The sequence below is a fragment of the Nerophis ophidion genome, linkage group LG01 (assembly GCF_033978795.1).
Source record: "Nerophis ophidion isolate RoL-2023_Sa linkage group LG01, RoL_Noph_v1.0, whole genome shotgun sequence".
NCBI classification, from domain to species: domain Eukaryota; kingdom Metazoa; phylum Chordata; class Actinopteri; order Syngnathiformes; family Syngnathidae; genus Nerophis; species Nerophis ophidion.
Window position 1 is genome coordinate 49,060,897 of NC_084611.1, and position 26,921 is coordinate 49,087,817.

The following is a 26,921-nucleotide window of genomic DNA, read 5'->3' on the forward strand; positions in this document are numbered from 1 at the left end:
AGGCGGACGCATCGAGTTGGGGGCGGGGGTACTGTCCCAGCAGGTGGGGGCGGGGTCGACCGCCCCGTATTATATATCAGCCGTAAGTTGTCGGACCGGGAGGCGAGGTACAGCACGGTGGAGAGGGAGTGCCTCGCCATCCTGTGGGCGCCCTCCGTTACTACCTTTTGGGGCGCGCCTTCAGCCTCTATTCGGACCACAAACCGCTCCAGTGGCTCCACCGCATGAAGGATTCCAACGCGAGGATCACCCGATGGTACCTTGCGCTGCAGCCTTATAACTTTCGGGTGGTCCACAAGCCGGGGAGTCAGATGGCCGTGGCCGACTTCCTCTTTCGCCCTGGGGAGGAGTGGGGGAGTGGCCGCGGCCGGACGGCTGCCCGGCCTGAATCGGGCTGTGGAGGCATGTGGAGAGGGGCGTGTCCTACGCGTCCCCTGCGGGCGGAGCATGTGCGGCAACCGGTCGTGAAGCAGCAATCAGGTGAGCAGATACCTCAGCTGGGACGAGTTATCTAATCACCTGTTTCCTTTATTAGCAGCGTTGGAATCCATGAGGAGGGCTGGCGAGTGAGGAGTGAGAGCCAGACGGAGGAGAGTTCAATTAAACATGTCATTCAGAGCTGAAAAGCTGGAAAGAGACATTTGTGACAAATAAAAGTGTGTAAACCCTGAGCCAGGCGTGGTGTTTTCGGGTAGGGAACGGAGGGTCCAGGACGAGGATCTCCACAGTGGTTATATAATTAGTCGACTATAATACAAAGCTGACAATCTGTTTTTTAGTATCTTTTTAAAGAAAATAGCAGTATGGCCCTCGCATACTTTTGACTTTTCAATGTGCAGCCCTTAGTGGAAAAATTTTGGACACCCCTGAACTAAAGTATCAATATTTTGATTTGCATATGGATATTAAAGCGTGTAGCTCGATCTGCACTGGTTATTATCCTGGAATAGACATACATAAACAGGACAATTTTAGTGACTCCTAGAGGAAGTCCAGCAAATGATTCCAAGGACTGACCACGTCAGCACTTTGGTTTAATTTGCAAAGAAGAAGTCAACAGAACGACACGCGAGTCCCTTCAAAGTCAGTAATGGCCGCTGAGGTAGTGTCACCTGACTCATTCTTCCCAGGTGTCTCCATAGCTGTTTTTCTTCACTGCAACAGAGGAAATAGAATGAATTGTCTTTGAAGGAAAACCTTCTGGCGCAAGTCTGATGTCCCACCGTTCTTTGTCGGCCTTTCCCACTCCTTCTCAGGTGGGGCTTTAAGGAGCGTCTCCGTCTTTTGAGTCAGTGTCACCTCGTAGTTCTCTCGGTTTTTGAGCCGCAGGTCTTCATAGAGGGTGGCCTTCCTCTTGGGGACGTCGTCCTCCATGTCGGTCTGGTCTGCAGGGGTAAAGCAAAGAAAATGAGGACACTTCTTTGCTGGACATTAGAGTTGGACGGTATAACGCTCCTAGTATAGGATCACACTACTAATGAATCAAACACGCAACTATACTCTGTTTGAAAAGTACCAGTTCCCTAAAACGGCGCGTCGTCACCTCGTGACATTGACTGATTGATACTTTTATTAGTAGATTGCACAGTTCAGTACATATACCACTAAATGGTAACACCAGAATAAGGTTTTCATCTTGTTTAAGTCGGGGTCCACGGCTTTGCTGGTTTTACCAGTGAAGGAGCATGTTGGGCAGCGCACACACACACAGAGTACTTACAAGCAGACACAATGTGTAGACAGAAATTCAAACACGCTACAATACTCTGTTGGAAAAGTACCGGTTCCTTATGACGGCGCCTCATCACCTCGTGACATTGCTGGTTTTACCAGCGGAGGAGCAAGTTTCGGCAGCGCACACACACAGAGTACTTACAAGCAGACAGTGTGTAGACAGAAAAGGGAGAATGGACGCATTTTGGCCTAAAAAGTAAAGATAAAAGTGAAGTTATTACACTGAAACTCCCTCAGGTAGAGGTGCTTTAAGACATGGCTAGCTCGCTCGCAGCTAACATCCATCCGCGGTCCGCAGTGTTTTAGGTACTTCTAAATCACTAATCCTGGTTTCCATGGCAACAAATAAAGTATGTTTCTTACAAGTTCCTTGTCCTGCAGTGATAATGCACTGCAGGACAAGGAATAGCTAAACATGTTTCGCTACACACCATAGGAGGATACAATAGCTCAACGGCAACACAATGTAAACAAACGCAATGGGTGGATCTACGCCTGACAGCCACTGTAATGATACCAAGTACAATAGTGTATCTAGACCTCGTGCGCACAAGGTAATTTCTCGAGCGCACGAGATACATACTGTATTTCCTTGAATTGCTGACGGGGCGCTAATTAATTTAAAACCTCTTCTCACTCCGGCGTTTACCAAAGGCATGTGGTAAAGGCAAGCATGCGCTATTTTTTTTAAAACCTCTTCTCACTCCGGCGCTTACCAAAGGCATGCGGTAAATTTAGGCCTGCGCTTATGAATTTGAGTGTGATGTAAGGATACCATCATGAAAAGCACATTTAATAAAAAAAACTTTATTATGGTCTTACCTTTACTTTTAAATGAATTGCATGCGCAGCTCCTTCTGATCAAAAGAATTGATAACTTGTTTATAGAAGTCTTCCTTATTTTTCTTCAGTTTTAAAAGTCTCTCTGTCTCGATGGAGATCTTCCTTTATTACCTCCTGCTTTGATTGAAAGTCCAGTTTAGAAAACTGTTTTATTTCAGATATGTAATCCTCCATGTTAAAAGTGCAAGCGAGAAGAAAAAATAAACGATCGCTGCTAACTCTTGCTGTTTGTTGTCACTACTTCTGCAGCAGAGTTGTCGCAAGAAGGATCACTAGCACCCTCTATCCCCAGGGGGCGGGAGTCATTTAATGACTCATATTTGGCACACGCAGCTACGGTATATTAATAGAACATAGCTGCTTACTGTTCTTTTTAGCATATTCAATAGCTTGGACCTTAAATCCTACTGAATAGCTCATAATCTTCTTCCCTTTATGCGATCTTAAATGATTGAAATCAGCCTCCTCCATTTTGAAAAAGATGACAGGTGAAGTGTCACTCGTGACGTGACGAGTTTGACCCGGCGGAAGTTCTAGGCATATGCTAATTATTTGGCGTAACAAGTTCGACCCAGGGGAAATTCTAGACATGCGCTAATAAAAATAATATTTTGCGAAACGAGTTTGACCTGGCGTTAATCCTGAGCCAGCGTTAATGCTAAGCAAGCGCTAATTATTTTGCGAAACAAGTTTGACCCGGCAGTAATTCTAGGCAGGTGCATACTATTCATTCAAGGAAATACGGTATCTAAAAAAAAAATTTCCCCCCCACATGTCCTTTTAGGGGCTCCGTATCATACCGTCCCATCCCTACATCCTATTTTGATTGATTGATTGATTGATACTTTAATTAGTAGATTGCACAGTTCAGTACATATTCCGTACAATTGACCACTAAATAGTAACACCCGAATAAGTTTTTCAACTTGTTTAAGTAGGGGTCCACGTTAATCAATTCATGGTACAAATATATACTATCAGCATAATACAGTCATCACACACTATCATTTTTGGAAAAGTATTGATTTTGAATGGAGAATCCATTCTGAATTGAATCATTAGCTAATGATTCAATATATCAAGAGCTGAAAAGTCCAATAAAAGAGGAGAAATATTTGTTACCTGGCGCGTTATAGTCCACGCTCCTTCTTGGATAGCCTCGCTCTGGTGTCTGGCCGGGGTCTTCTGCGGGCTGGAACATGGCGCCAAAGCTGGGGATGTCGGGGTCGCTCATCTCTGACTGAGGACCGCCGGGACTAAAAAGGAGAATGGCAGAAGTGAGAGTGGAGGACACGGCGGTGTGGAGTGTGGACAGTGGAGTGTGGAGTGGGTGCACGCACGATTGTGGAAGCTGCAGCAACATCCCTCTAAATCTCTCTGCTATCGGAGAGTGTTCCAACTTCTCCAACTTCTCCTGACACTTCGGGATGTAGGATACCCGCCCCGCCATGAAGCCAAACATGCCTCCAACTGGCACGCACACACACACACACACACACACACACACACACACACACACACACACACACACACACACACACACACACACACGCTGCCTTCACTGACCGGTGGGTAAAGCCCCACTCGGAGCTTGCCAAGTCACGTGGAAACACGATCAAATCCAAAAGTGTGATGAAAAAAAGCAAAGTTCACAAACTTACAGACCACTTTGGGTAAAGATCCATACCCGGGTGATGCAGAGACAAACCCTGAAGTATAAAAAAAACATATTTTAACGTGCGTTGGTGTTCCATGGACCATAAAACAATATTAATAAATGTCCCGATAGACAAGTAATCAAAGCATTCCATACAACATTCAATTTTTTTTTCTAATATGTCGGAAGTACAGAAGCAAGGTTGGTTGAATGAACAGAGGCACTCGCTTTCTAATAACCGAGCAATGCAGGAAGTGATCCCTGACACACTAACAACCAATCAGGTGACAGTATCAATTATCTTTTTGGTTGATTCTTTGCATGGAGTGAGACACACTAACAGCCAATCAGGGGACAGTATCAAATATCATGTTTGGTTTATTATTTGCGTGGAGTGAGATACACTAACAGCCAATCAGGTGACAGTAACAATGATCAAGTTTGGTTGATTCTTTGCATGGAGTGAGAGACACTAACAGCCAATCAGGTGACAGTAGCGACTATCAGGTTTGGTTCTTTGCATGGAGTGAGACACACTAACAGCCAATCAGGTGACAGTAGCGACTATCAGGTTTGGTTGATTCTTTGCATGGATGAACACGCTGACCGCCCATCAGGTGACAGTATCAACTATCATGTTTGGTTGATTCTTTGCATGGCGTGAGACACGCTAAAAGCCAATCAGGTGACTATGAACTATCATGTTTGGTTGATTCGTTGCATGGATGAAACACACAAACAGCCAATCAGGTGACAGTATCAATTATCACGTTTGGTTGATTATTTGCATGGAGTGAGATACACTAACAGCCAATCAGGTGACAGTAACAATGATCAAGTTTGGTTGATTCTTTGCATGGAGTGAGAGACACTAACAGCCAATCAGGTGACAGTAGCGACTATCAGGTTTGGTTCTTTGCATGGAGTGAGACACACTAACAGCCAATCAGGTGACAGTAGCGACTATCAGGTTTGGTTGATTCTTTGAATGGATGAACACGCTGACCGCCCATCAGGTGACAGTATCAACTATCATGTTTGGTTGATTCTGGGTAATTCTTATGTTGCGTTTATAATGTGTTACAGAGCCGATGTTCTCCAGAAATGTGTTTGTTATTCTTGTTTGGTGTGGGTTCACAGTGTAGCACATATTAGCAAGAGTGTTAAACTTGTTTATATCACAACCTTCAGTGTAACCGGTGTGGCTGATGAACAAGACCCCTGGTTTACACAATAGTATAGGCAAAACAAACTCTTAATGCTGTGTAATTTCATTATACATTTCAAAAGAGTTTTGGGGCTCCATTGTCGTTGTGAAATGGGTCAAAATAGCTCTTTGAATGGTTAAGGTTGCCAAACTTGCTGCTTTCACCATTTTGAAAATGACAGGGGAAGTGTCACTTGTAACGTTATGAATTTGACCCGGCGGTAATAGTAAGCATGCGCTAATAATTTTGGGAAGCAAGTTTGACCCGGCAGTAGTTCAAGGTAGGCGCATGCCCGGCAGCAATTCAAGGAAATACGGTATTCATGATTTTTAAGAGCTTATCTTACAATTTTGTTTACATTGAGTGTTTTCTGCGCTTGTGTTGACATTTCCTCGCTGCTTTGATAGCTGGTTATAATCACAGGAAGTTTAATTTCAAATTAAATATGTTTTTCTCCCGCTCCTTATTTTCCACAGGTTATAGAACATTTCAATAATTATCGATGTTGATTAATATAATAATTAAATTCAAATAATTACTGCATAACAAAAAATATCCTTCCCATAGTTAAATAAAAACAACAGGGCAAATTCATGTTACACAGCCGTTATTTCCTGTCACTAAACCTGCAGAAAATAGTTCTTCTCAGCTTTCTCACCGTTTACATTTTCAGACTTTGCAGTATTTTCTTCCACTTTACGAAGCATTTCTTACATATTCCTTGATTTTGCACCTTCATTTTAAGAACTTATTGCTTTGTTTACATTGAGTGTTTTTCAACAAAATATTTGACGCTAAACCGTGTACCTGCAAAATTTGCAGACAAAAAAATAAAGCTAGCATGCTACTAATATTAGAATGCAAGTGATTGTACTGCATTCTTGCCAACCTTAAGACCTCCGATTTCGGGAGGTGGGGGGCGTGGTTGGGGGTTGGGCAAGGGGCGTGGTTAAGAGTGGAGGAGTATATTTACAGCTATCCATCCATCCATTTTCTACCGCTTATTCCCTTTGGGGTCACGGGGGGCTCTAGTGTCTATCTCAGCTACAATCGGGCGGAAGGCGGGGTACACCCTGGACAAGTCGCCACCTCATCGCAGTATATGTAGAAATCTTTATTTATAATTGAATCACTTCTTTATTTTTCAATAAGTTTTTAGTTATTTTTATATCTTTTTTTCCAAATAGTTCAAGAAAGACCACTACAAATGACCAATATTTTGCACTGTTATACAATTCAAAATAATCAGAAACTGATGACATAGTGCTGTATTTTACTTCTGTATCTCTTTTTTTCAACCAAAAATGCTTTGCTCTGATTAGGGGGTACTTGAATTAAAAAAATGTTCACAGGGGGTACATCTCTGAAAAAAGGTTGAGAACCACTGTTCTAAAAGCCATAGATGTTATTGTCACATATACATGCACAGTAGATGGCAGTATTGTCCTGTTTAAGAGTGTCACAACATTGCTGTTTACGGCAGATTAACTGCTTTACGGTAGACGAAAACGTGACTGCTGTTGTTGTGTGTTGCTGCGCTGGGAAGACGTTAATGAGACTGCCTAACAATAAAACCACATAAGAAACCAAGAACTCCCCCTCGATCATTCTACAGTTATAACCTCATTGGGCAGGCACTCTTTTTATATTGTGGGAAAGTGGACGTGATAACCGGATGTCACAAGTCACTCGGGTCCGCACGGAGCTGGAGGGGGCGTGGCCTCCATCTCCAGCTGAATTTCGGGAGAGGCGCTGAATTTCGGGAGTCTCCCGGAAAATCCGAGAGGGTTGGCAAGTATGTTGTACTGCAGAGCCATAAATGGCCCCGGGGGCACACTTCGGACACCCTGGGGCCTCTCCATTGTGTGCGTTTACCTTTGACAATAAGGGCATGACACAAGGCAGCGCCTACCGCAGCAAAGGGCAACTCTGCAAGAGAATGATGGCAACATAAGACATTTCTTTGTTTACTTTCTCGAACGCAACTCCTCCATGTTGTGCAGCTGTACCTAATGTTATGGCCTTACCTCTGTAAAAAAAACTCTCTCTACGACATTCTTTCAGCACCTTCATCTCCTCCTCCGTGGGTTTGTATTTCATGATGTTCGGTACCTTAGTGGGAGAGCCCTAAGACGGCATTTAAGACAAATGGTTGAGGTATAAACCAGCATATCCTTCGGCTAGAATGCTAACTCGTTAGCTAACCTGTGCGCCTTGCTGCTGCATCTCCTCGTTGTAACCCGCAGTAGTAGAAGACATGTTGTCCATTATGACAAAAACGCACGTTAGGTGGTATTCAACTAATGCGCAAGATGATAAACAACCCGTTATATTGAGGCTCCTAGCGTGTGTGCCATTACTTGGGACAATGTCATCCAATCTGACGTGAACCGGAAATAAAAAAGGGAGCTTTAGTAGGCTCGCCGGATATTTCAACAATAAAAGCCTGATCAAAGAAAAGCCCAATTAACCAAAAATAAATAGTATATGATCATTATAAATATAAAAATGTGTGTGAGTCATAAAAAGTGAAAAATAATTTATTTAAAAAAATAGACTCTTTCGTTTGAAAGGTTTCAAAAACGGTAGGGCTGCCCCCAAGCGAGGAGATTGCTAAATTCAGTGCAATGGTTAGGCAGTATGTTATCAGAATAAATTCATGTAAACAGAAATAATATCGCCGCATAATTTTTCATTTTAATTATCGTTGTAGGTTTTAAGTACACGCTGTCACTATGGTAGAGACAACAAAGACTAAAAGAAACATCCATCCATCCATTTTCTACCGCTATTCCCTTTCGGGATTGCGGGGGGCGCTGGCGCCTATCTCAGCTACAATTGGGCGGAAGGCAGGGTACACCCTGGACAAGTCACCACCTCATCGCAGGGCCAACACAGATAGACAGACAACATTCACACTCACATTCACACACTAGGGCCAATTTAGTGTTGCCAATCAACTTATCCCCAGGTGCATGTCTTTGGAAGTGGGAGGAAGCCGGAGTACCCGGAGGGAACCCACGCATTCACGGGGAGAACATGCAAACTCCACACAGAAAGATCCCGAGCCTGGATTCGAACCCAGGACTGCAGGAACTTCGTATTGTGAGGCAGACGCACTAAACCCTCTGCCACCGTGAAGCCCCTAAAAGAAACAAATACATACAATTCAAATTATTTAGTTTTAGGGTAATTGGTTAATTTGGTGTTCGTGTTGCAAATAATGTTATTATAAAAATATGAATAAGGTAACATAGAACATAAAAAAATGGTAGTCATAATGGAGGAATTGGTGAGGAAATTTAAACAGCATGCAATGCTTATGCAATTACAATATTAATGATAAAAAAATGGTGGCAAAATAAAATCATAATACACAGGGATGTTTACCATTCATGAGAGTCAACTGAAATAAAGACTCATAGCACAAATATACGTACTATTTGTGGTTTATTTTATTCATCCCCAGCCATCCATTTTCTACCGCTTATTCCCTTTTGGGGTAACGGGGGGCGCTGGTGCCTATCTCAGCTACAATTGGGCGGAAGGTGGCGTACACCCTGGACAAGTCGCTACCTCATCACAGGGCTTATTTTATTCATTTGATATATTTACATACTTGGTTATTGAGTTGTTTTTCTTTAAGATGCAAAAAATTGTTTTTGCTCAGGTTTTTATTTTACGTTAAAGGAATGTATATATACATATATATATTTTATTTTACGTTAAAGGAATGTATATATGCATATATTAGGGCTGCGAATCTTTGGGTGTCCCACGATTCGATTCAATATCGATTCTTGTGGTCGCGATTGGATAATATATCGATTTTTTCGATTCAACGCGATTCCCAATTCAAAAACGATATTTTTCCGGTTCAAAACCATTCTGTATTCATTCAATACATAGGATTTCAGCAGGATCTACCCCAGTCTGCTGACATGCTAGCAGAGTAGTAGATTTAAAAAAAAAAAAAAACTTTAATAATTGTAAAGGACAATGTTTTATCAACTGATTGCCATAATGTAAATTTGTTTTAACTATTAAACAAACCAAAATAATGACTTATTTTATCTTTGTAAAAAACATTGGACACAGTGTGTTGTCAAGCTTATGAGATGTGATGCAAGTGTAAGCCACTGTGACACTTTTGTTCTTTTTTTTTATTTTTTATAAATGTCTAATGATAATGTCAATGAGGGATTTTTCATCACTGCTATGCTGAAATTATAACTAATATTGATACTGTTGTTGATAATATAAATTTTTGTTTCACTACTTTTGGTTTGTTCTGTGTCGCATTTGTGTCTCCTCTCAATTGCTCTTTTTATTGCAGTGTTGCTGGGTCAGGTTTGGTTTTGCAATTGGATTGCATTGTTATGGTATTGCTGTGTAGTGGTTTGTTGAATTGATTAAAAAAAAAAAAAAATCGATTTTCAAAAAAATGAGAATTAATTCTTAATCGCACAACGGATTCGAATCTATTTTTTCCCCCACACCCCTAACACACACATATATATATATATATATATATATATATATATATATATATATATATATATATATATATATATATATATATTTATATATATATATATACATATATATATATATACATATATATATATATATATATATATATATATATATATATATATATATATATATATATATATATATATATATATACGTATCATCAGTTGAAAAAATAAAAACATAAAATGTAAAAATACATTTAAATTGAAAAAAATCAGTGCACATTTTAAAACAAACACTTTATATTAAAAATATAATATAAATAAATATTATTGATAAAATATAGCGGGAAAATAAAATCAAAATACACAATGTACGTATTATTTGTGGTTTATTTAATTTCCTTCCATCCATTTCCTACCGCTTATTCCCTTTTGGTGTTGCGGGGGGCGCTGGCGCCTATCTCAGCTACAATTGGACGGAAGGTGGCATACACCCTGGACAAGTCGCCAGCTCATGGCAGGGCCAACACAGATAGACAAACACACTCACATTCACACACTAGGGCCAATTTAGTGTTGCCAACCAACCTATCCCCAGGTGCATGTCTTTGGAAGTGGGAGGAAGCCGGAGTACCCGGAGGGAACCCACGCATTCACGGGGAGAACAGATGCAAATTGAATAAATGTAATTTTTCTTACGAATTGTATTTGTTCTTTTCTATATAAAAAAGCATCTAGGCCAACTTTAATATTATCTGATGATATTGAGATAAAGTGATCCAAAAAAATCGCTTGATTTGGATTTATTCTGATAAATGAATTGATATAAACATACATACATTTTTGTATATGCATATGTATATGTATGACATGTAGCAATAGCACAGTATAGCCTCTAAGTATCGCTGTTACACTGTGTCCGACAGCCTATGGCCAACTCAATTTCGGAGTCGGTCTCCAGCATGGCGCCCGGTCGTCACGTGAGAGGCTTTTGACCAATCAGAGTGAAAGTATGGCCAGAAGAGCCCCTAAATGATTGGTCTAAAGCCCCTCACGTGATGACCGGGCGCCATGCTGGGGACAAACACTCTGCGGTTTCCTAATGACAGCAGAAGTACTGATCACAAACTAATAAATACAGCAAATCTGTAAAATCATAAAATACCATATTTTAACACAGACAACATAAATAACAAAACACTACTTTTAAACGGAAAAATTGAAAGGAATTGAGGCAAAAAAAGCATTTACTAAAACGTCACGACAGTCACACAACAATACACAAGTTCAACACTAAAGGCCAAACTGTTGTTCACTTGCCTCATTTTAGACACCAATACTAATATTGATTAGAATTTTTTTTTTACAAGTAAGTAAGTGATATTTCATTTACATGTCTAAATTTAGCGCAGAGTGTTAACCAATGAGTAACTCTGCAGAGAAGATCAATAGTTTGTCACAATGATCAAACTAAGTAGAGCCTGGATGACACATTTCACATCCTGTCCACACACACACACACACACACACACTAGGTGTACAACAATGTAAACTAGATTGCAACACAACGTGCAGTAGAGATTACGGAGAGAATCGTCAAGGTTTGAGAGGTGTGTTCCTCTTATCTGTGAGGGGTGAAACCTTCTTAAAGATGCAAAAGGTTCCACCTGCCTCAACCTCCCTCACCTTTTCCACCACACCTGTGTGGAGGGAAGCGTTTGACCAACTGAAGGCCGCACTCTGAGAGCATGGATGCACTAAAGATACCTGAGGTGAGCAAATACCCTTATTATTATTTTCAACATTGTATGAATACAAACATGTCTTATTTCTGCAAGTACAATTATTTGTAAGACCAACTTGAAAAAAATTAATCCTCACATGAAAGATACAGGTTGTGCTGATTCAATATTATACTGTGCATGGAAAAAGTTGGGCAAAGTGACGAATACAAAACATTGACAAAAAATACCTATAATGTAAGTAATAATGAATAAAAAGTCATAAGTTCCAATTTGTCCTACAACACTTCCTCAATCCATTTTCTGTTTCATCAGTAAGTGAAAACGAAGACATCAAATATTTAAACAGCAAGTAGATTAAAGATAACTCTGAGAGACTTTCCCCCCCCAAAATCCATTCTGCTTCATTTCCGTGTGCTGCTGAGTATTGTGGTGCTAGTGGAATTTTCCTGTGGCCATGACACCATGCGAGCAAATGATCAATACCTTGACATGTAGGAGGGGGGACTGTGCATGACAGTGGAACAATTGTAGAGCAGATTGTATATAAATATGAAGGCAAATACTAAATATTTTATCCTATTTTATTTTATTTTTTGTTTTGTATTTAGTAAAATGTTATTTAATTGTATCTTATTTGCATTATTATTTAAATTTAATTTTATCTAATTTAAGTAATATCATTGTTTGTATATATATTTAATTAATTTCATTTTATAAAAAAAATCCATTTTGTTTTATTTTATTTAATCTAATATATTTCATGTAATTTAATGTATTAGGTTATTTATATATTTGTTTGTGTATATATTTATTTGATTTCATTGTTTTCCCCATTTTGTTGTATTTTTTATTCCATTTAATGTTTTTAATTTAATTTGATACCATTTTATTTTAATTGTTTTTATTATTTCTGTAAATTTAGTCCAATTTAATTTTATTATTATTTTTTTTAATCAAATTTAATATTGTATTATTTTATTTAATCATGTATTTGTTTGTTTGCTTATTTATTTTATTTAATAAAATGTCTTTTTTTTTGTAGTCCATCCATCCATTTCCTACCGCTTGTCCGGTTCATTATTATTGTTATTCATTGAAGTGCAGCTGGTATAGGCTCAAGCATCCCCTCGATCCATAGCGGTAGAAAATGGATGGATGTAATTAATTGTATTAATATTTTTAATCTGAATTAATTGAATTGAATTGATTGATTAATTTATGTGTTTAATTAAATTTATTTAATTACATTCCATTTGATGTTTATTTCTTTTTTCCTGACACTTTTCCCTCTTTTTTTCAGGCTGTGCAGCAAAAAAAAAATAATGAAAGCAAAGGTAAATTCCTGTGCAGACGGAAATAAGAGATGATATTTGACATAATTATTATACGACATTACCATTCTCTTGTTTGTGGGTGAATAGAGCACAAGGGAAGTCCCGCACACTCCACCCTGGCTCTGATGGATGGGGAGCCAGAAGAAGAAGACCCCTGGGACCTTCCCGAGCTACAGGACACGGGGGTGCCGTGGTCAGGTGAGACGTGTGGACAAGCGGTAGTAAATGGATGGATGGATGGATGGAAAGAGTGAAAAATATTGACACGGTTCCAGTAAAAAACTGCTGCTGTGCGGTTAGTCAGGCGGGTGTGTCGCTCTCAGCTGATATGGAATCACTAATTAATGACGGGTGAATTATTAACATATTGATAAAACTTATCATTAATGACAGATAAAGAAGAGAACGGCACGTGAGACTGGCTCAACCACCTGCATTGCCTTGTTTTCATTGTATTCCAGATTGTAATCATAAAATATAACCGAATTATAATCAATTAACTATTAATTCACAATGAAGATTAAATCACTGCCTGTTTTTTAGATATGTTTTATTGAGCACTGGGTGTGCAAACATGTACACATGAAATGACTTCAGTATATAGTATATACTGTATGTAGAAAAGCCAAAAGCAGTAAAGTTGTCACGTTGTGTAAATGGTAAATAAAAAGAGAATACAATGATATTTGCAAATCCTTTTCAACTTATATTGAATAGACTGCAAAGACAAGATATTTCATGTTCACACTGAGAAACTTTTTTTTTTTTTTGAAAATAATCATCAACTTAGAATTTAATGGTAGCAACACGTTGCAAAAAAGTTATCAGAGGGGCATTTTTACCAATGTGTTACATAAATCTTCCTTTAAACAACACTCAGTAAAGGTTTGGGAACTGAAGAGACACATTTTTGAAGTGGAATTATTTCCCATTCTTGCTTGATGTACAGCTTAAGTTGTTCAACAGTCTCCCTTCTGATAGTTTAGCTTTCACATTGCACCACACATTTTCAATGTCTGGACTACAGGCAGGCCAGTCTAGTACCCGCACTCTTTTAGTATGAAGACACGCTGTTGGAACACGTGCATTGTCCTGCTGAAATAAGCAGGGGCGTCCATGATAACGTTGCTTGGAGTGCAACATATTTTGCTCCAAAAGCTGTATGTATCTTTCAGCATTAATGGTGCCTTCACAGATGTGTAACTTACCCATGCTTTGGCCACTAATACAACCCCATACCATCACACATGCTGCCTTTTACACTTTGTGCTTTGGGCCCAGCGAAGCAATCCTGGGTGTTGTTGATAAACGGCCATGGCTTTGCATAGTAGAGTTTTAACTTGCACTTACAGATGTAGTGACCAACTGTAGTTATTGACAGTGGTTTTCTGAAGTGTTCCTGAGCCCATGTGGTGATATCCTTTACACCATGATGTCGCTTTTTGGTGCAGTATCGCTTGAGGGATCCAATGTGCGTAATATAATGGCGTACGTGCAGTGATTTCTCCAGATTCTCTGGAACTTTTGATGATATTATGGAGCGTAGATGGTGAAATCCCTAAATTCCTTGCAATAGCTGCTCGAGAAATGTTGTTCTTAAACAATTTGCTAAGGCATTTGTTGACAAAGTGGTGAGCCTCGCCCCGTCCTTGTTTGTGAATGACTGAGCATTTAATGGAAGCTGCTTTTATAGCCAATCATGGCACCCACCTGTTCCCAATTAGCCTGTTCACCTGTGGGATGTTCCAAATAAGTATTTGATGAGAATTCCTCAACTTTCTCACTCTTTTTTGCCACTTGTGCCAGCTTTTTGGGAAACATGTTACAGGCATCAAATTCCAAATGAGCTAATATTATCAAAAAAAATAACAAAGTTTCTCAGTGTGAACATGAAATATCTTGTCTTTGCAGTCTATTCAATTGAATATAAGTTGAAAAGGATTCGCAAATCATTGTATTCTCTTTTTATTTACCATTTACACAACGTGACAACTTTGCTGGTTTTGGGGTTTGTAATAAAGTATTATTTTTTTACACTATCTATGGTTAATTTGCTGAATTCAGTTCTATTTTTAAGTGTCTTAAAAAGCGCCATAAATAAGCCAACTGGAATTTAAGTACAAAACATCACTATTACTATAATTAGTGTTAATATTAGTTGAAATAGTCGCACTATGCATTTACTAGTCAAGTCCCACCACAAACACATCCAGACAAATATGTCTGGTGCTATCTGGTCTGCCAGAGCGTAAGAAGACTCAGCAGGAGGGATGAGTGTCGCCAACTTTGACACTTTATACTTAGCAAGGAATTGGACTTATATCTATATTTAATTATATTTTTATGAAATATAATTACCTAATTTATTTCATAATTATTTAGGATTTATTAAATAAACATTTACAGTCAAAAATGGAAAAAACAAGTGGGGGGAAAAAAGAGTATTTGAGCACATTCTTGAAGTGAAGTGACTTTTTAAAAAATTGTCCTGGTTGTTAAAATAGAAAATAAAGTAAAATTTCCTTGAATGTACAAATAATGTGTTTGACCGTGTCAGCGCTGGACTGCCAGGCGAAGGTGCTGAGGGTGCTGGTGTCCCTGGTGAAGCTGCTGGTGCTGTTGGGCCTGCTTTACATGTTCATCTGCTCTCTGGACATCCTCAGCTCCGCCTTCCAGCTTGTGGGAGGCAAGGATCATAACACAAATGAATAAAAACAACAAGGATCATATAAAAATAGAAGCTGAGAAATGTGCCTCCACTGTGTCCACGCAGGCAAAGCGGCGGGGGACATTTTCCAGGACAACGCGGTCTTGTCCAACCCTCTGGCTGGTCTGGTAATCGGCGTCCTGGTGACTCTGCTGGTCCAGAGCTCGTCCACCTCGTCCTCCATCGTAGTCAGCATGGTCTCCTCCGGGCGTGAGTACAAAGACCGCACGTCAATCCCAGCCGGGGCGCACTATAATACACGTTGATGCATCCCCATTTTAAGTCCATTCCATCAACACGTTGATGCAACGTACTTTAAAAGTAACTTTGAAACAAGGTTGCGAAACAGTTGTATTTGTGACTTAAGACATTGGTGTCCAGCGTTGGATCAACGTCGTTGGTTGGGAAATGACCACATTTCAATGTCAAATCAACGTCACAACTGAGCATTGAATAAATGTTGTTAAAAATCATGTTAATTCAACGTTGTGTTTGTGTTAAAGATTATTGGTTGGAAAATGACCAAATTTCAACGTCAAATCAACGTTACAACCTGACATTGATTAAACGATGTCACATAGTATGATGTTTCAATGTTGTAGAATATTGGTTGTGAAATGACCAAATTTCAATGTCAAATCAATGCCAGAATCCAACATTGATTAAAAGTTGTCAAAAAGCATGTTGTTTCAATGTTGTGTTTGTGTTGTAGCATATTTTGGGGGAAATGACCAAAATTCAATGTCAAATCAATGTCCGAACCCAACATTGATTAAACGTCAAAAAGCACGTTGTTTCAACGTTGTATTTGTGTTGGAGAATATTGGTTGGGAAATGACCAAAATTCAATGTCAAATCAATGTCAGAACCTAACGTTGATTAAATGTAATCAAAAAGCATGTTGTTTTAACGTTGCAGAATATTGGTCGGGAAATGACCAAAATTCAACGTCACAACCTGACGTTGATTAAAAGTCGCCAAAAAGCATGTTGTGTTTGTTTTGAAGTGAAGTGAATTATATCTATATAGCGCTTTTCCTCTAGTGACTCAAAGCGCTTTACATAGTGAAACTTAATATATAAGTTATATTTAAACCAGTGTGGGTGGCACTGGGAGCAGGTGGGTAAAGTGTCTTGCCCGAGGACACAACGGCAGTGACTAGGATGGCGGAAGCAGGGATCGAACCTGCAACCCTCAAGTTGCTGGCACGGCCGCTCTACCAACCGAGCTATACCGCTATATGTAGCATATATGTTGGGAAATGACAAACATTCAATGTCAGAACCCAACATTGATTAAATGTTGTCAAAAAGCATGTTGTTTCAACGTTGTAGAATATTGGTTGGGAAATGACCAAAATTCAACGTCACAACCTGATGTTGATTAAAAGTCGCCAAAAAGCATGTTTCAATATTGTGTTTGTGTTGTAGTATATTTGTTGGGAAATGACCAAAATTCAATGTCAAATCAACATCAGATCCCAACATTGATTAAACGTCAAAATTCAACGTCACAACCTGACGATGATTAAAAGTCGCCAAAAAGCATGTTTCAATATTGTGTTTGTGTTGTAGTATATTTGTTGGGAAATGACCAAAATTCAATGTCAAATCAACATCAGATCCCAACATTGATTAAACGCCAAAATTCAACGTCACAACCTGACGTTGATTAAAAGTCGCCAAAAAGCATGTTTCAATATTGTGTTTGTGTTGTAGTATATTTGTTGGGAAATGACCAAAATTCAATGTCAAATCAACATCAGATCCCAACATTGATTAAACGTCAAAAAGCATGTTGTTTCAACGTTGTATTTGTGTTGTCGAATATTGGTTGGGAAATTACCAAAATTCAATGTCAAATCAATGTCGGAACCTAACGTTGATTAAACGTCATCAAAAAGCATGTTGTTTCAACGTTGTATTTGTGTTGGAGAACATTGGTTGGGAAATAATCAAAATTGAACATCAAATCAACGTCACAACCTGACATTGATTAAACGTCGTCAAAAAGCATGTTGTTTCAACGTTATGATTGAGTTGCACAATGTCAGGACCTAATTCAACAAGTTGCCAACGTTGTTTCAATTTCTTGGGCCTGCTGGAATATTACTACAAAAATATTTATTTATAATTGTTTTTTTTTTTTACACACAGTGTAAAAACAAATCTGTAGACAGATCAGTTGCCAACATTTACAATGTTTTTTTTTTACAGCATATAAGTGAAAAATAGAAAAACAATACAAACATTTTTTTTTGTCAAATCTATGGTTGTTTTTACTGTGTATTCCTGTAAGTGATACCACAGTTCTGGTTTTATTTATGGTAAAGTTTTGGCCGCTTAGTAACCATTTTTCTAGCGTCAAAATCATTTTTGAAGTGCACAACTTGATGGATAACCCACAGTACTTACTTTGATTTGAAGCAAAACATGTTTGGAACACAATATTAGATGACGTAACTCAGGTCTAGAAGCTGAGGTCTTGACCAGAGTTGATGCAAAGGATGATGATGATAACACTGAAGTACATATTCATACCCAGTGGTAGTGGGCGGAGCCTTACTGCGAGAACAGCCCTATCATCCATCAGACTGTCATTGCTGCACTTTAGATGATCAGAGCTCCTTCCAAACTGGTTAAGGGGTTTTAAATCGGGATATGAAAATGACTCAACACCAGTATCGAACCTTTGTGGTGGAACGTTATAACGGTCACGACTTCCTTCTGCATAATCCAATCTTCCTGAAATGTTTTGATGGTGGGTCATCTACTTATTATTATTGTGTGAATGTCAAATCATTCACTGATTACCTGGAATTACCAGGAATTTCCCCTGATTGAAAATGATTGGGCAATTTACAGACCTCTCAATATCCCACATTTCTCATTCGATTCAAACCGTCCCAGCATCCACACACCTCGGACATTTAAGCATCTCAGTTCCAATATCGGATCGCACGTGCACACACAATTCCTTCTGGGATTGCAAATTCTATCCATCCATCCATCCATTTTCTACCGCTTGTCCCCTTTGGGGTCACTGGAGCCCATCTCAGCTGCATTCGGGCGGAAGGCGGGGCACACCCCGGACAAGTCGCCAGCTTATCGCAGATTGCAAATTCTAGTTATACCAAATAACACCCGGTGAGGATCTGTTTGAATCGAGAATCAATTCTGTATCGAATCATCACCCCAGAAATTGGATGAAATCGTTAGGTGCCGAAAGTTTATCACCCCTGGTAACAAAACACACTCCCACACACACGCACACACACACATGCATAAACGCACACACACTCTTGTATTTCTGCCCTTCTTGAGACATCTGAGAAAAATGCCTACCTCTTTAGGACCACCCTTTTTAGATATATAAAGTTAAAGTTAAAGTACCAATGAGTGCCACACACACACAAGGTGTGGCGAAATTAATCTCTGCATTTGACCCATCACCCTTGATCACCCCCTGGGAGGTGAGGGGAGCAGTGGGCAGCAGTGGTGCCGCGCCCGGGAATCATTTATGATGATTTAGCCCTCAATTCCAACCCTTAATGCTGAGTGCTAAGCAGGGAGGTAATGGGTCCCACTTTTTATAGTTTTTGGTATGACTCGGCCGGGGTTTGAACTCACGACCTACCGATCTCAGGGCGGACACTCTACCCACTAGGCCACTGAGTAGGTAGTCAGATGTGCATTTACAACACTAATAATAAATAAATACTATGCAAATATAAAAAAGTAAGTTTTTTGTAATTATTTTTTGTTTTTGATTGTTTTTTAATCTTCATTATTTACTTCAAGTTATCATAGTATGTCTCTATATTCATATTTTTAATTTGTTTTAAATTGATTTTGGCCAAAGGGTGCACATTTCAATTTCTTACACACACACTTATTTCATTTGTTGGCCAGAGAGGGAGCACTTCCAATTTTACACACTTGTTGTTTCATATGTTGACCAGAGGGGGATCACCTTTAAAAGCGACACACAGTCAATGTGAAAAATCCCTCCTTTTTGGGACCACCCTCATTTTGATAGATGTCACCACAAATGAGACATTGTCTATTAGATGCAATGTTATTTGGAGCATGATGTACAGTAAGTCATCACTTGTTCACACCTCCTCATATGGAAGATACTTTCCTTCTTCATGTCTCAAGAAAGGCAGGAATACAAGAGCACACACAGAGAGAGGATGATGAGTAAAATGTCCTACTGTATGCAGTGCTGACGGTGCAGCTGGCAGTGCCCATCATCATGGGCACCAACATTGGCACCTCGGTCACCAACACACTGGTTGCCATGACGCAGGCCGGGGACCGAAGCGTCTTCCGCAGGTGAGCGTGAGGCCACTATTTATTGCGGCAGCAAAAAGACACGGTAGTTCCTATCTTGCTGGCAGTGTACTGTGTACTGTTGCTACCAGCAGAGAGGTCAAAGTTCAGGTGTTATCTGTGACAGGGCCTTCGCGGGTGCCACGGTGCACGACTTCTTCAATTGGCTGTCGGTGCTGGTGCTGCTGCCCCTAGAGGTGGCCACCGGGTACCTGTACGAGGTCACCAAGATCATCATCGACTCCTTCCAAATCCAGAGCGGCGAGCCCCCTGAGCTGTTGAACGTCATCACAGACCCCCTAACAGACGCCATCATTGAGGTACAAGTCGTCGCCCGGAGGAACCTGACGTATTAGAATGTCTTTTAGACAACATCAGCTTTTGTTACAAAATCCCAGCAGGCACAAGTCATTGAAACAACGTTGAGAAGTCTTTGAATGAGGTCCTGTTCGAGCAAGTCAAACATAACGTTGAAACAACATGCTGTTTGACGACGTTTATTCAATGCTAGGTTGTGATGTTGATTTGACCATTGAATTTTGGTCGTTTTTCAATCAATATTGTCCAACACAAATCCAAAGTTGAAACAACATGCTTTTTGACAACGTTTAATCAATGTTGGATTCTGACGTTGCTTTGACATTGAATTTTGGTCATTTCCTGACCAATATCTACAACACAAATAAAACGTTGAAACAAGATGCTTTTTGACAACGTTTAATCAATGGTATGTTGTGACGTTACTTTGACCTTTAAATTTTGGTCATTTCCTGACCAATATTCTCCAACACAAATACAAGGTTGAAACAACATGCTCTTTGAAAACGTTTAATCAATGTCAGGTTCTGACATTGAAATTTGGCCATTTCCCATCACAAACATAACGTTGAAACAACATGATTTTTAACAACGTTTATTCAATGTCATGTTCTGACAGTGATTTGACTTTGAACTTTGGTCATATCCCAAAAAATATTCTACCACACAAATACAACATTGAAACACCATGCTTTTTGGCAACGTTTAAACAATGTCAGGTTGTGACGTTGATTTGACATTGAATTTTGGTCATATCCCAACCAATATTTCCCAACACAAATACAACGTTGAACCAACATGCTGTTTGACAACGTTTAATCAATGTTGGGATCTGACGTTGATTTGACCTTGAAATGTGTTAATTTTCCAAGCAATATCTTACAACACAAATAGAACATTGAAGCAATGTGCTTTACGACAAAGTTCAATCAATGTTGGGTTCTGAAGTTGATTTGACCATTGAATTTTGGTCATTTCCCAACCAATATTCTACAATTAAACCAAACATTGAAACTACATGCTTTTTGACATCGTATCTTCAATGTCAAGTTGTGACATTGATTTGACATTGAACTTTGGTCATTTCCCAACCAATATTTTCCAACACAAATACGATGTTGAAACATCATACTTTTTGACGATGTTCAAACAATGTTGGGTTCTGACGTTGATCTGACTGTTGAATTTTGGGCATTTCCCAACCAATATTCTACAATTAAACTTAATGTTGAAACAACATGGAAACGATGTTTCAACGTCACTTTTAAAGGACATGTACGTTGTATCAATGTCTTGTGCCTGCTGTACACATAAAAACTAAACAAATAACTAAAAAAGGTTATCATAAATAAATAGTTAAGTATGTTGTTTACATAATCAGATGAAAGAGATTATCACAAATTATTGATAAAGATCAAGATGTTTATCACTTTTTTCTTCCTTTTATTTTGAATTCTTTATAAAGTGGATCTTCTTAGAAGATTTTTTAATTAATGAATTCCATAACTTAATTCCAACAAACTGATATACTCATGGTTTTAAGTGTTGTACATGCAAACACATTTTTTGAAAGACATTTTATCAATATGAGGTTACAATTACTGTACATTCTTGGCTAGCAGGTTGTAGTTAGCTTTGTGCATCATTTTTTTTTCACAAATGTACCAAATCATTGAATTTTGATATTTTTGATTCAATAAATTATATATATATATATATATATATATATATATATATATATATATATATATATATATATATATATATATATATATATATATATATTTCTGATTCAATAAATTATATATATATATATATATATATATATATATATATATACATATATATATATATACATATAGTATCTATGTATACACACACACATATATACATACACATACAAACGTATCGGTATATATATATATACATATATATATATATATATATACATATATATATATATATATATATATATATATATATATATATATATATATATATATATATATATATATATATATATATATCCATCCATCATCTTCCGCTTATCCGAGGTCGGGTCGCGGGGGCAGCAGCCTAAGCAGGGAAGCCCAGACTTCCCTATCTCCAGCCCCTTCGTCTAGCTCTTCCCGGGGGATCCTGAGGCGTTCCCAGGCCAGCCGGGAGACATAGTCTTCCCAACGTGTCCTGGGTCTTCCCCGTGGCCTCCTACCAGCTGGACGTGCCCTAAACACATCCCTAGGGAGGCGTTCGGGTGGCATCCTGACCAGATGCCCGAACCACCTCATCTGGCTCCTCTCGATGTGGAGGAGCAGCGGCTTTACGTTGAGCTCCTCCCTGATGGCAGAGCTTCTCACCCTATCTCTAAGGGAGAGCCCCGCCACCCGGTGGAGGAAACTCATTTCGGCCGCTTGTACCCGTGATCTTATCCTTTCGGTCATGACCCAAAGCTCATGACCATAGGTGAGGATGGGAACGTAGATCGACCGGTAAATTGAGAGCTTTGCCTTCCGGCTCAGCTCCTTCTTCACCACAACGGATCGATACAACGTCCGCATTACTGAAGACGCCGCACCGCTCCACCTGTCGATGTCACGATCCACTCTTCCCCCACTCGTAAACAAGACTCCTAGGTACTTGAACTCCTCCACTTGGGGCAGGGTCTCCTCCCCAACCCGGAGATGGCACTCCACCCTTTTCCGGGCGAGAACCATGGACTCGGACTTGGAGGTGCTGATTCTCATTCCGGTCGCTTCACACTCGGCTGCGAACCGATCCAGTGAGAGCTGAAGATCCCGGCCAGATGAAGCCATCAGGACTACATCATCTGCAAAAAGCAGAGACCTAATCCCGTGGCCACCAAACCGGATCCCCTCAACGCCTTGGCTGCGCCTAGAAATTCTGTCCATAAAAGTTATGAACAGAATCGGTGACAAAAGACAGCCTTGGCGGAGTCCAACCCTCACTGGAAACGTGTCCGACTTACTGCCAGCAATGCGGACCAAGCTCTGACACTGATCATACAGGGAGCGGACTGCCACAATAAGACAGTCCGGTACCCCATACTCTCTGAGCACTCCCCACAGGACTTCCCGAGGGACACGGTCGAATGCCTTCTCCAAGTCCACAAAGCACATGTAGACTGTTTGGGCAAACTCCCATGCACCCTCAAAAACCCTGCTGAGAGTATAGAGCTGGTCCACAGTTCCACGACCAGGATGAAAACCACACTGTTCCTCCTGAATCCGAGGTTTGACTATCCGGCGAAGCCTCCTCTCCAGTACACCTGAATAAACCTTACCGGGAAGGCTGAGGAGTGTGATCCCACGATAGTTGGAACACACCCTCCGGTCCCCCTTCTTAAAGAGAGGGACCACCACCCCGGTCTGCCAATCCAGAGGTACCGCCCCCAATGTCCACGCGATGCTGCAGAGTCTTGTCAACCAAGACAGCCCCACAGCATCCAGAGCCTTAAGGAACTCCGGGCGGATCTCATCCACCCCCGGGGCCTTGCCGCCGAGGAGCTTTTTAACTACCTCAGCGACCTCAGCCCCAGAAATAGGAGAGTCCACCACAGATTCCCCAGGCACCGCTTCCTCAAAGGAAGACGTGTTGGTGGGATTGAGGAGGTCTTCGAAGTATTCCCTCCACCGATCCACAACATCCGCAGTCGAAGTCAGCAGAACACCATCCGCACCATACACGGTGTTGATAGTGCACTGCTTCCCCTTCCTGAGGCAGCGGATGGTGGTCCAGAATCGCTTCGAAGCCGTCCGGAAGTCGTTTTCCATGGCTTCCCCGAACTCTTCCCATGTCCGAGTTTTTGCCTCCGCGACCGCTAAAGCTGCACACCGCTTGGCCCGTCGGTACCCGTCCATATATATATATATATATATATATATATATATATATATATATATATATATATATATATATATATATATATATATATATACATACAAACCCCGTTTCCATGAGTTGGGAAATTGTGTTAGATGTAAATATAAACGGAATACAAAGATTTGCAAATTATTTTCAACCCATATTCAGTTGAATATGCTACAAAGACAACATATTTGATGTTCAAACAGATAAATATTTTTTTTCTTGCAAATAATAATTAACTTTTGAATTTGAAGCCAGCAACATGTGACAAAGAAGTTGGGAAAGGTGGCAATAAATACTGATAAAGTTGAGGAATGCTCATCCAACATGGAACATGCCACAGGTGTGCAGGCTAATTGGGAACAGGTGGGTGCCATGATTGGCTATAAAAACAGCTTCCCAAAAAAATGCTCAGTCTTTCACAAGAAAGGATAGGGCAAGGTACACCCCTTTTTTCCACATCTGTGTGAGTAAATAGTCAAACAGTTTAAGAACAACGTTTCTCAAAGTGCATTTGCAAGAAATTTAGGGATTTCAACATCTACGCTCCAAAATATCATCAAAAGGTTCAGAGAATCTGGAGAAATCACTCCACGTAAGCGGCATGACTGGAAACCAACATTGAATGACCTTGACCTTCGATCCCTCAGACGGCACTGTATCAAAAACCGACATCAATCTCTAAAGGGTATCACCACATGGGCTAAGGGACACTTCAGAAAACCACTGTCACTAAATACAGTTCGTCGCTACATATGTAAGTGCAAGTTAAAGGCCTACTGAAACCCACTACTACCCACCACGCAGTCTTATAGTTTATATATCAATGATGAAATATTAACATTGCAACAAATGCCAATACGGCTTTTTTAGTTGACTAAATTACAATTTTAAATTTCCCGGGAGTTTTGTCTTGAAAACGTCACACGTTTTTAGGAAGTATGAGCGCTACGCACACACACAGCTAAATGTCGTCTGCTTTAACGGCATAATTACACAGTATTTTGGAGATCTGTGTTGCTGAATCTTTTGCAATTTGTTGAATTAATATTGGAGAAGTCACAGTAGAAAGATGGAGTTGAGAAGCTTTAGCCTTTAGCCACACAAACACACGCTGATTCCTTGTTTAAAATTCCCGGAGGTGAAAATTTACTATGGATCAGAGCGCGGTCAAGCGAACATGAATCCAGACCAAATGTCAACCAGCAGGTTTCGGTGAGAAAATTGTGGTTAAAAAGTTGCTTCTTACCGGAGAAAAGCTGAGCTTGGGCCGTCCATGAAGCTGCCGTCGACTCCCCTGAGACACTGCGCGTCAACACACCCGTGGACACACCCTTCCGATTGACTATCAGGTAATATTAAACTCACTAAAACACTAGCAACACAATAGAAGGATAAGGATTCCCCAAAATTATCCTAGTAAATGTGTTTAAAAACATCGGAATCTTTTTTTTTTTTTAACTCGTTTTTTTTTTTTTTTTCTAGTCCGTCACTATCAATATCCTCAAACACGAATCTTTCATCCTCGCTCAAATTAATGGGGAAATTGTCGTTTTCTTGGTCCGAATAGCACTTTTTGTTGGAGGCTCCCATTAAAATCAATGTGAATATGTGAGAAGCCCCCAAACTTGCGACGTCATCGTCTGCGACTTCCGGTAGAGGAAGGGCATTTCTCTTGCAACCGACAGTCGCGAACTTTATCGTGGATGTTCTCTACTAAATCCTTTCAGCAAAAATATGGCAATATCGCGAAATTATCAAGTATGACAGATAGAATGGACCTGCTATCCCCGTTTAAAAAAGAAAATCTCATTTCAGTAGGCCTTTAAAGCTCTACTATGCAAAGCGAAAGCCATTTATCAACAACATCCAGAAACGGCGCCGTCTTCTCTGGGCTCGAGATCATCTAAGATGGACTGATGCAAAGTGGAAAAGTGTTCTGTAGTCTGACGAGTCCATCCATCCATTTTCTACCGCTTATTCCTTTTTGGGGTCGCTGGCGCCTATCTCAGCGACAATCGGGCTGAAGGCGGGGTACACCCTGGACAAGTCGCCACCTCATCGCAGGGGTCTGACGACTCCACATTTCTAATTGTTTTTGGAAATATTCGACATCGTGTCATCCGGACCAAAGGGGAAGCGAACCATCCAGACTGTTATCGACGCAAAGTTCAAAAGCCAGTATTTGTGATGGTATGGGCGTGCATTAGTGCGCAAGGCATGGGTAACTTACACATCTGTGAAGGCACCATTAATGCTGAAAGGTACATACAGGTTTTGGAACAACATATGCTGCCATCTAAGCGCCATCTTTTTCATGGACGTACCTGCTTATTTCAGCAAGACAGTGCCAAGCCACATTCAGCACGTGTTACAACAGCGTGGCTTCGTAAAAAAAGAGTGCGGGTACTTTCCAGGCCCGCCTGCAGTCTAGACCTGTCTCCCATCGAAAATGTGTGGCGCATTATGAAGCGTAAAACATGACAGCGGAGACCCTGGACTGTTGTGAAGTGAAGTGAATTATATTTATATAGCGCTTTTCTCTAGTGACTCAAAGCGCTTTACAGAGTGAAACCCAAAGTCTAAGTTACATTTAAACCAGTGTGGGTGGCACTGGGAGCAGGTGGGTAAAGTGTCTTGCCCAAGGACACAACGGCATTGACTAGGATGGCGGAAGC

General features: G+C 40.1%; 2 protein-coding genes across 2 annotated transcripts in view; one reads left to right on the forward strand and one right to left on the reverse strand.

Annotated features, from left to right (window-relative positions):
* Window positions 1-1,000: 1,000 nt before the first annotated feature.
* Window positions 1,001-7,857, reverse strand: LOC133556149 (OCIA domain-containing protein 1-like). The gene is made up of 8 exons (XM_061905802.1): window positions 7,648-7,857; window positions 7,470-7,569; window positions 7,318-7,371; window positions 4,239-4,286; window positions 3,918-4,047; window positions 3,700-3,833; window positions 1,224-1,385; window positions 1,001-1,155 (listed from the first exon to the last, which is right to left on the reverse strand). Exons 1-8 carry the CDS (start codon window positions 7,708-7,710, stop codon window positions 1,118-1,120), a joined length of 729 nt encoding a protein of 242 aa, XP_061761786.1. The 5' UTR covers window positions 7,711-7,857; the 3' UTR covers window positions 1,001-1,117.
* A 3,494-nt stretch (window positions 7,858-11,351) lies between these two features.
* The window catches only part of slc34a2a (solute carrier family 34 member 2a), a 26,300-nt gene continuing 10,730 nt past the window's right edge, over window positions 11,352-26,921 (forward strand). The window contains exons 1-7 of the mRNA XM_061905816.1: window positions 11,352-11,692; window positions 12,966-12,999; window positions 13,087-13,197; window positions 15,557-15,685; window positions 15,773-15,916; window positions 19,932-20,043; window positions 20,168-20,360. Coding sequence (XP_061761800.1) covers window positions 11,669-11,692; window positions 12,966-12,999; window positions 13,087-13,197; window positions 15,557-15,685; window positions 15,773-15,916; window positions 19,932-20,043; window positions 20,168-20,360 — 747 coding nt within the window. The 5' untranslated portion in view covers window positions 11,352-11,668. The remainder of the gene's footprint in view (window positions 11,693-12,965; window positions 13,000-13,086; window positions 13,198-15,556; window positions 15,686-15,772; window positions 15,917-19,931; window positions 20,044-20,167; window positions 20,361-26,921) is intronic.